Source organism: Hyperoodon ampullatus, assembly GCF_949752795.1.
Source record: "Hyperoodon ampullatus genome assembly, chromosome: 2".
Classification (NCBI taxonomy): domain Eukaryota; kingdom Metazoa; phylum Chordata; class Mammalia; order Artiodactyla; family Ziphiidae; genus Hyperoodon; species Hyperoodon ampullatus.
The window spans coordinates 110,078,577-110,089,748 of record NC_136915.1 but is presented as its reverse complement, the minus strand read 5'-3'; the positions used below and the strand labels follow the sequence as shown (position 1 = coordinate 110,089,748).

The 11,172-nt window shown below is 39.6% G+C and overlaps 1 protein-coding gene across 1 annotated transcript; it reads left to right on the top strand.

Moving 5' to 3' along the window:
• CTSK (cathepsin K) lies at nt 1–9,233 on the top strand. Its single transcript, XM_079698658.1, has 7 exons — nt 1–138; nt 623–745; nt 831–983; nt 2,463–2,681; nt 6,126–6,291; nt 6,556–6,661; nt 8,563–9,233. Exons 1-7 carry the CDS (start codon nt 16–18, stop codon nt 8,660–8,662), a joined length of 990 nt encoding a protein of 329 aa, XP_079554784.1. The 5' UTR covers nt 1–15; the 3' UTR covers nt 8,663–9,233.
• Nucleotides 9,234–11,172: the final 1,939 nt, after the last annotated feature.

The window sequence follows — 11,172 nt, the reverse complement described above, 5'->3', positions numbered from 1 at the left end:
ATCCCCTTCTCCAGGATGTGGGGGCTCAAGGTTCTACTACTGCTGCCTGTGGTGAGCCTTGCTCTGTACCCCGAGGAGATGCTGAACACCCAGTGGGAGCTATGGAAGAAGACCTACAGAAAGCAGTATAACAGCAAGGTGCCTGGGAACCTGGAGGGGAACATGGTGGGAGGGTTGGAACCTGAGACATCTAATCCTAGCTTCCAGACTCCCTTCTTCAACCCCAATACTTTAACCACTACAACCAAGCAAACCTGCCCCTGGTCCCTAACTGTTAACATATACTTTCCATTACTACTCCTCAATTCACCCTCCATCAAGTCCTATCCTTCCTTTTCTTCATAACTGTCTTATATTTCTCTTTTGGGAAGCCTTCTCAGATTAATGCTGTTAATCCATAAGCAATTTTTTCCCTATATGTCTCTCCAGAGCTTTGCATTCTATTATTTGTTTTATATATTTCTTTTGCATGCTCTTAATAATCCCATGGTCAGTTCCCCAACTGGATTGTAAACCCTCTATGATTGTAAATTTAATCTCTTCTAGAAACCTCCACAGTATTATGTAGATAACTTTGTACACAGGACACAGTCTATGCCAATACTGACTATTCTCTGTTTAGGTGGATGAAATCTCTCGGCGTTTAATTTGGGAAAAAAACCTGAAGCATATTTCCATCCATAATCTTGAGGCCTCTCTTGGTGTCCATACATATGAACTGGCCATGAACCATTTGGGGGATATGGTGAGTTGATCCTTTGCTCCTGGTCTGCCTGCCCTGTTTGTCTTGGTTCCCTGCTTATGCCTGGCCTCTTTCTTCTTCGTCCCAGACCAGTGAAGAAGTGGTTCAGAAGATGACTGGACTCAAAATACCCCCCTCTCATTCCCGCAGTAATGACACCCTCTATATCCCAGACTGGGAAGGCAGCCCAGACTCTGTTGATTATCGGAAGAAGGGATATGTTACTCCTGTCAAAAACCAGGTACCCTCCTTCCTCTTGGGTGTGGGTATGGAAACTGGCATGACCTCTCCCTTCTTCTGCTTCTTTGTTCTTAAGGTAGGAGGGCATCAGGAAAAGAGGGCAAAGAATTAAGTTACCTCTCCCCCTGCTAAGAGAGTAAAGTCTATTCTGTTATTTAACTCATCATCTGTTTTTGTACATTTAGGTTATTTCTGTTTTTTCTTTTCTACAAAGTGTTGCTGTAAGCCCCTGTGTGCATATATTTTTGTGAATATATACAAATATTTATGCAAAACAAATCCCAAAATTGGAATCAGTAGGTCACAGAATCCTTTCCAAAAAAGTTTGTACAATCTTACATTCTTACCAGCATGAGAATGTAAGTTTTCCCACAACCTTAACAAGGCTGATTTTATCCACCAGATGAACACTTGATTTAACATTCATTCAACAAACACATTTTTTTCAGAACCTACCAGATATAGTGCTAGGCAGTAGAGATTCAAGATGACTAACATATAACCTGTGTCCTCAAGAAATCCCCAGTCTTAAAAAATAGAACAGGAAGGAAAGAAAAATGTATAATCTAGCTGAACAAACACTAATAATAATAGCTAGCACTTTTGGAGAGATTATTATTATTACACATAATAATTCATCCTTTACATGAATTAACTTTTTAAATTCTCATAATTCCATTAAGTATATTGTTATTATCCACAATTTTCACATAAAGAAAGTGAGGTACAGCGAGGTTTAGTAATTTACCCAAGGTTACAAATCTAGTGCGTTGCAAAACCAGTACAGATGGTCCCCAACTTCTGATGGTTCACCTTATGATTTTTTGACTTCATGATGATGTGAAAGTGATAGGCATTCCATAGAAACTGTACTTCAAATTTTGAATTTTGATCTTTTCCCAGGCTAGGATATGTGGTATGAAACCTTTTCTTGATGTTGGCCTGTGGTAGAGAGCCACTGCTCCCAGTCAGCCACATGATCACGAGGGTAAACAACCAATACACTTACAACCAGTCTGTTTTTCACTTTCAGTACAGTATTCAATAAATTACATGAGATATGCAACACTTTATTATAAAATAGGCTTTGTGTTAGATGGTTTTACCCAACTGAAGGCTAACGTAAGTGTACTGAGCACATTTAAGGTAGGCTAGGCTAAGTTTTGATGTTCAGTAGGTTAGGGGTATTAAGTGCATTTTTGACTTACTATATTTTCAATTTATGATGGATTCATTGGAGGAAGAGCTGTACTCTGCTTTACTACAGCTAATGGTAACAATAGTAACCACAGTTATCAATAGCAACAATAGCAATAGAACACTGCAACAAAGGTTAAATGAAGGGAAATAGGAAGACTTCACAGCCAAGGGGACAGGTGCTGGAATTTATAAAACATATGGAATTTCACCAGGCAGGTAGAAGGAAGAAACAAGAAGTGTGAACAGCAATGACTGATAGTTTCTCTGTTATGCCTCTCAGGGTCAGTGTGGTTCCTGTTGGGCTTTTAGCTCTGTGGGTGCCCTGGAGGGCCAACTCAAGAAGAAAACTGGCAAACTCTTAAATCTGAGTCCACAGAACCTGGTGGACTGTGTGTCTGAGAATGATGGCTGTGGAGGGGGCTACATGACCAATGCCTTCCAGTATGTGCAGAAGAACCGGGGCATTGACTCTGAAGATGCCTACCCATACGTTGGACAGGTGAGACTGTCCCATGCAGTCATACAGCTCTGTAATGGCTCCTCCTTCCCCAGCATGACATTTTGTACCGGAAACAAGTCTAGAAATCTTGTTTTCTGTTACCCTATCCAGCCTTCTTGATGGGATAATTTCCCACAGAAGGCCAAGAAGATTCCCACAGTCTGGGAGAATTTGGGGAGCTTAGGCTACCATGGTTCCTATCTGCCTCTCTGCCCTGAAGAAAAAACAGAGGACAGGTTACCCCATAGATCTCTGAGTCAGTCTCTGTAACTCTCTGCTCAACTCCTCCACTCCTATCACAAATCTCCAGGCCCACCATGCTAATTTCATGAATCACTTGGCCTTATTTTGTATGATCTCAGTGTGGGTTTGGGGAACATTTAAGCAAATTATGTAAGTTAACATGCTAACATGTATAAAATGAGAGAAAAAGCAAGTTGCTTCATATTTATTGCAGTTTTAGAGCTCAACTCACTTCCTCCTATAAGGTCCTTTAGTAATAGGAAGATCTTTCTTATCTAAAAGGAAGAAGATCTGAGGGCTTTTTATATACATGGGGTTGATAGATAATATAATATGGGGCCTTTGCAATAAGAGCCTTTGAAGCAGGGATAACAAGTCTGAGTAATACAAATGATGGCTACCATGTGCTAAGCCATGTACTTAGTGCATGTTCTCATTTAATCCTCATAAAAGCCCTGTAAAGTACCCTTATCCTCACTTTATAGGTGAGGACATTGACACTTAAAGAGATAAAATAGCATATTCAAACTCACACCTTTAGTTATGTAGCAGAGCCAAGATCTATCTATTGGATCTGTTTATCTGCTGCAAACATTCCCAGGCATGTCTTCTATGCACATGTACAAGAATTTCTTTACTAGAATATAATATCTAGGAACAGAATTGTCTGAGTCTTGGGGTATGTGCATCTTCCTCTTTACTAGATAATGTCAAATTGTTTACCAAAGTGTTTGGAAAAATTTGTATTTCCCACCTGCACAGTATAAGAAATCCTATTGATTCATCTCTTCATTGGTATGCTTATCTGGCCATTTGCATTTCTTCTTCAGTGAATTGACTGTTTATATCTTTTCCCATCTTTAGGTTGTGTTCTCTTTTTTACTGATTTTTAGGAATTTAAAAAAGATATTTGGATACTAATACTATGTGTGTTGTGAGTCTGTTTTTCTTTTCATTCTCTTTATGACGTCTTTCAATCCAGAAATGTTCTTAATTTTAGTGTAGAAAAATTATTAGTTTTTTTCTTTTGCAATTTGTGCCTTTAAAAAATCCAGTAACAACGAGTTTTATTTATTCGTGTTTAGTCATCTGAAATGGTATCTCCTGCAACAAAATGCTCATTAATGTAAATGACTGAACAGATCCATTTTACTGGATATTCAGCAACCTACATAGTAATGTCACTTCAGCACATCATTGTGACATTGGCCACATCAAAACTACTGCATTTCATAAATGTCATGCCATTAGTATTCCATGTTATGGTTTTTTAGCTGTCAGGTAAATAAGTCAGAGAAGTTGGAGGTTGTGTGTGGAAAGCTTTTTCTTTACTCTGTGTACAGTTCTCAGAACTGCTGGGTCCCCAGTCCATATCTGACCCTGGGGCTGCTGCCGTAATGCGCAGCACACTGAAGCTGTCCTAAAAGGTTAGCTTTTGAATTCTGAGTACATCAGGCCAGTCAGTGAGATAACCTGGGCGTGGTAAAATATTCTTTTGTAAACTGTCAAATATTCTTCTGACAACTTTTTGTTGTCACTTGACATAAAAAAAATTAAATAAATCCTGGGCTTCCCTGGTGGCGCAGTGGTTGAGAGTCCGCCTGCCGCTGCAGGGGACAAGGGTTCGTGCCCCGGTCCAGGAAGATCCCACATGCCGCTTATAACTTTTTTCATATTGATTAATCCAGGCAACCAATTTAAAGGGTTGTCTAACTATATTAAAAACATAACTTAAATATTATTAGAGCTAGTAGTTGATCACTTATCCATTGACAGCTTGCATCATTTATTCAGTACTATATTAACCAGTTTGTTGAGAGACAGTTTAACTAATAACTCAGAAACTCTGAATAATTTAAAGGAAAATTACATAACATTTGAAACCCTATTTTGGAATAGAAGGAGCAATTGACTTATAATCTCTGTTCTCCTACCCCCTCAAATGATCTCGTCATCATTTTAGAGAAATGTGCAATGATTTTGGTCTCATAATAATTAAAATGAAGAATTAGCCATATAAAACATGTGTTCCATTTTTAACATTCTGAATCTTGGACAACTGTTCTCTTTTCTACTTTACAGTTTTTAAAAGCAGTTATTGTCCAAAACTGAAAGAACTTCTTATATGAACGTGTAAATGAATGGAAGGAGGTAAAGAAAAACAAAATTTAAAAAAAGAAGAGATCTGATAGGGCAGCAGCCAGATAATACAGTAATTTAAGTTCATTCCAGCCATAATACAGGTTATTTTTACTTTAAAGTATCATCACGTGGTATCCTTCCAAATCCATTCCTTAGATATTTTATTTTACTTGTAGATCTATGCAATTTTTGGCACTAGGAGGCATCAAGAGTTTGGATCATATGGCAGATAACAAAGGAATCTTGAGAAATTATTAAGACAGGAGACTACTGTAATCTTAGAATATCATGTCAACTGCTGCCATTATTGTTAATATTTAGACAATGTGTTCTTGTAGATGCAACTTCAGGGTTTTGAAGGGGTAGTCTGTAGGAAAATGAACTGCCAAAAAGAATACACCGCCTTGATATGGGTTCCCATTAGATTCCATAATTGTGGCTTGACAATGAAGCATATCATCGTTAACTAGACCTGCAAAACATAACGCTGGAAATTCACAGGCTAAATTGCTAAGTTCTTTATTAATTTGTTTTAGTGTCATGTTATGTGCTTTTATCTCATGAGAGCACAAGGGTCCAGCCAGAACCCTTTGCCTGTTATATGTGCATGGGGCCAATGTCCTCCCTCTAGCTGGGTCTTGGCATTGGCCTCCTCCCCACACAGCAGCTGCTGCCTCCCTGCGTCCTGAGGATCACACATACTACATTGCCAGAAGATGATTTGTGCTTTTAAAAAAATCTTATTTCAGAAATCTTTCTCTACCCTGAGGTAGAAATTAAAAAATATTCTCTTTTTTAAGTTTTACAGTGTTTCCTTTCACATTTATGTTTTAAAACCACCTGGAGCTGATTTTTGTGTATGGTACAAGGTATCCACTTTTCATATTCTTTTTTTTATAGTTTCTAAAATGGTGAGCAGAGAACAGACCCTTTCTAGAGACTCTAGTCTGCTGCCCCTGTTAGTGCACTGACATCACCCAAAACATTGGCAGAACTCCTCACTCACTGATTCACTGCCTGTTGCTTAGTCCTAGTCCTATTTCAACCTGTTTTTTCCAGGATGAAAGTTGTATGTACAACCCAACAGGCAAGGCAGCTAAGTGCAGAGGGTACAGAGAGATCCCTGAGGGAAATGAAAAAGCTCTGAAGAGGGCAGTGGCCCGAGTGGGACCCGTCTCTGTGGCCATTGATGCAAGCCTGACCTCCTTCCAGTTTTACAGAAAAGGTAAGGCACTGTTCCTATGGAGCACAATCAACCGTCTCTTATGACGTGGGCTGGGCAGCTTCTCAAAGGGTACTGAGCATTTTCAGTACTTGTTTCCATAAAGACTGAGTCTGCCAGGGATAAACAGCTGCCACAGCACAGAGCATCTCTGTCGTAAGCCCTCCTGACTGGGATGGGATTCTACAGAGGGTCTCCTAGAGTGGGAGACCTCACAGGGCGACCCTTGGATTGCAGAAAGCTTCACCTTGATAGTTTGTTTCCTAGGTGTGTATTACGATGAAAACTGCAATAGCGATAATCTGAACCATGCAGTTTTGGCAGTGGGATACGGGATCCAGAAGGGAAACAAGCACTGGATAATTAAAAACAGGTAATGATGGGAACGCTACATGTCATCCTCTTAACACTCACCCTCAACTCCAACTTCCCAATATTCCTTTCTTTCTCTTAAATCAAGAGAAAGTTTTCTCAGATGTTTCAATTCTACCTTCCCAATCAGAGGCTATTAATTCTAACATTTAATGACCAGACAAGAGTACTAAAGGTATGTGTTGGGCAGCTGCCATATGTCCAAGGTGCTTAGTCACAAACACATGAGCAGGTGTCTGTTTTCAGTGATCTCATAGCCCCCTAAGAAAGACAGACCTAGCTAAATGAGAACATAAAGTAGCACCAAGAACCAGCAGGAGCTTTGGAATTATATTTTTTTCTTTCTTTTCTCTCTAATGTGATTGATTTTTTACAGAGGTTTCCATCATCAGTCTGTCTATAAGCAGTAGGGTACAGTATAAACAAAGTAAAAGTTTAGTATCCTCTTGTGCAGCTTTTTGCCTTTCCAGATACACCTAGGATAGACATATATAAGAACTGGCCAAAGATTTTGAAGTCTGTGAAGAGAAATGCTTTTCAGAAATTGGATATGAGCAACAACAACAAAAATTAGTGTTTCCCTCTCTATTATTGGGAACAAATAAAACTACACATTATTAGTAGTTGGCTCCCCATTTCTCTTTAGCCCCTTGTGACTTTGTAGGGGGGCAGATTTAGGGTAGTTATTCTATTTCTTTCCTCATTGGTCAACACCAGCCTAGCAGTAGCACTGATTAAATTTTCTGTCCTTGGTGCCCTCCAAAGAGCAGGGGTCCTAGACTCTGGGGAGTGCACAGGCCAATGCAGTAGTATAACCAGGTTGGGTTTGCTGCCTGGAGGGCTGGCAGGATAGAATGTAAGGCTGGGAGTTGCTTCAAACCTGAAGCAATTTTTTATATCACAGTTCCAATTAAGAGTGAACCTGAGCACCTTTCTAAGAGGATGTTCCTTCTCCCACAGCTTCTGTCTTGTGTTCTCCCTTTCTCGACTCCCAGCCCAAGCACTTACCCTGTCCTTTCTTGATCAAGTGCCAAGAGAGCTGGGAAGAATAAAGGACACACCTAGGCAGGATCAGGATCATTGGGGACCCCTGGAGAAGGGAACGGTGGTAGGGTAAAAGTCTTAAGTAAAATGTACCGGGTAACTGGTGAATTTTCTGGTTGGGGAGAAAGGACAAAAAACTCATGAAAACAATTTAGGAAGATGTATAGACCAATCTTCCCTCTCTCTGTCTGTCTCTGTCTCTGTCTTTTTCTACCTGTATCTAATCTTCCAGTCTCTCCACTCGTCTCCTTAGCAATCTCATCAATTCTCATAGCTTCATTCATTTCTTCTATGAAACCAAGATCACCAGCTTCAGCCTCTCTTGCCTCTTTCTTATGCTCTAGACTCACATTTTCAAGATTACTCTTCATAAAACACAAGTTGAATGATTTTACTCTCCCAATCAGAAAACTGCAGTGTCTCCTCTACTATCATGGGCCAGAGAGTCAAACTCTTTAGCCTGGCAGTAAAGATCACTCAACCTGATCTCCCACTACACCCTGTCAAGCACCCTGTATTTCAGCTACATGATCCTAACACATGTCCCATGCTTTCCTGCCTCTGTTACTCATTTCACACTCCCCTGCTGGCTTCCATTTCCACAGGTCCAAATTCTATCTGCCTTTGGGCTCAGCTCAAATGCCACCTTTTTTGTTAAGCCCTTTTTGATCCCCTTGGTCAGAAGATATTTCTCCTATAGCACTATGCCTCCATTTCTTGACTTTAAACTGTTTAAAGGTAAAAACTGTCTTATTCATTTTTGTAAAACATCGGTACCTATACTCAGGTACAATACTCAGTAAATGTCTTATTGAATAAACTGAGGGTACTAAGTATTTTCCTTGCTTGGTCCTACAGCTGGGGAGAAAACTGGGGAAACAAAGGCTATATCCTCATGGCCCGGAATAAGAACAACGCTTGTGGCATTGCCAACCTGGCCAGCTTCCCCAAGATGTGACTTCGGCCAGCCAACCCCATCCTGCTCTTCCATTCCTTCCACAATGGTGCAACATACTGATATACCTTGGAAGGGAATTGGTGTGCCTTTCTTGAAGAAGATGTAATGATACAGAGATTGTCTGTTCAGTTTCCATGTTTGTTTGTGCTTCAAGTGACACTCCTACTACTTTTCTTCTCTCCACCCAAGGTCTTTATTTTTTCATTAGAAATAGGAAATTTCCCTAACAGGTATGCATTCTTAGACTAAGAGATGTGACCACAGCCTGCCCTGACTGTGTTGTCCTGGGGCCAATGTTGTGTAAATAGAGGCTAGAGATCTTCAGCTAGACTAGATTCTCATTCACAGGGACTAGTTAGCTTTAACCACTCTAGAGGACTAAGGTGACCTGACTTCTCAGTCTCCACATTTACTTCTATATCTTCAAGGTAGAAATTCCACCCCATTAATAAATCTATTCATAAATCTTTGGTACAAGGTTACATGATACAACAAATGTGTTTTGTTTTTCCTTCTTTGCATTTATAAAGTAAACTGTACTTATCACTTATCTCTAATTTAATAAATAGCTATTTAGTAAACATTCATTTTGTGTCAGATACCATGCTAGGTGCTGGAGACAAAAAGATGAACAAAACATATTCCTTATATGTGATGTGCTCACAGTTTGTCTGGAGATTCTGTTGCATAAACAGTTTGTCCTAATTCATTTATTTGTTCATTCCTTCAACCAACATTTTAATTATTTTTTAATAGATCTTTATTGGAGTATAATTGCTTCACAATACTGTGTTAGTTTCTGTTGTACAACAAAGTGAATCAGCCATATGCATACATATATCCCCATATCCCCTCCCTTTTGAGCCTCCCTCCCACCCTCCCTATCCCACCCCTCTAGGTCGTTGCAAAGCACCAAGCTGATCTCCCTGTGCTATGCTGCTGCTTCCCACTAGCTAACTATTTTACATTTGGTAGTGTATATATGTAGATGCTACTCTCACTTCACCCCAGCTTCCCCTTCTCCCGCTGTGTCCTCAAGTCCATTCTCTATGTCTACGTTTTTATTCCTGCCCTGCAGGTTCTTCAGTGAGATGAACATTTTTTTTTTTTTAGATTCCATATATATGTGTTAGCATATGGTATTTGTTTTTCTCTTTCTGACTTCACTCTGTCTGACACACACTAGGTCCATCCACCTCACTACAAATAACTCAATTTCATTTCTTTCTATGGCTGAGTAATATTCCATTGTATATATGTGCCACTTCTTCTTTATCCATTCATCTGTTGATGGACATTTACAACCAACATTTTTTTCTTTTTACATCTTTATTGGAGTATAATTGCTTTACAATGTGTGTGTGTTAGTTTCTGCTTTATAACAAAGTGAATCAGTCATACATATACATATGTTCCCATATCTCTTCCCTCTTGCATCTCCCTCCCTCCCACCCTCCCTATCCCACCCCTGTAGGTGGTCACAAAGCACCGAGCTGATCTCCCTGTGCTATGCGGCTGCTTCCCACTAGCTATCTATTTTACGTTTGGTAGTGTACATATGTCCATGCCACTCTCTCGCTTTGTCCCAGCTTACCCTTCCCCCTCCCCATATCCTCAAGTCCATTCTCTAGTAGGTCTGTGTCTTTATTCCTGTCTTACCCCTAGGTTCCTCATGACATTTTTTTTTCTTAAATTCCATATATATGTGTTAGCATATGGTATTTGTCTTTCTCTTTCTGACTTACTTCACTCTGTATGACAGACTCTAGGTCCATCCACCTCATTACAAATAGCTCAATTTCGTTTCTTTTTATGGCTGAGTAATATTCCATTGTATATATGTGCCACATCTTCTTTATCCATTCATCCGATGATGGACACTTAGGTTGTTTCCATCTCTGGGCTATTGTAAATAGAGCTGCAATGAACATTTTGGTACATGACTCTTTTTGAATTATGGTTTTCTCAGGGTATCTGCCCAGTAGTGGGATTGCTGGGTCATATGGTAGTTCTATTTGTAGTTCTTTAAGGAACCTCCATACTGTTCTCCATAGTGGCTGTACCAATTCACATTCCCACCAGCAGTGCAAGAGTGTTCCCTTTTTTCCACACCCTCTCCAGCATTTATTGTTTCTAGATTTTTTGATGATGGCCATTCTGACTGGTGTGAGATGATATCTCATTGTAGTTTAGATTTGCATTTCTCTAATGATTAATGATGTTGAGCATTCTTTCATGTGTTTGTTGGCAGTCTGTATATCTTCTTTGGAGAAATGTCTATTTAGGTCTTCTGCCCATTTTTGGATTGGGTGGTTTGTTTTTTTGTTATTGAGCTGCATGAGCTGCTTATAAATTTTAGAGATTAATCCTTTGTCAGTTGCTTCATTTGCAAATATTTTCTCCCATTCTGAGGGTTGTCTTTTGGTCTTGTTTATGGTTTCCTTTGCTGTGCAAAAGCTTTGAAGTTTCATTAGGTCCCATTTGTTTATTTTTGTTTTTATTTCCATTTC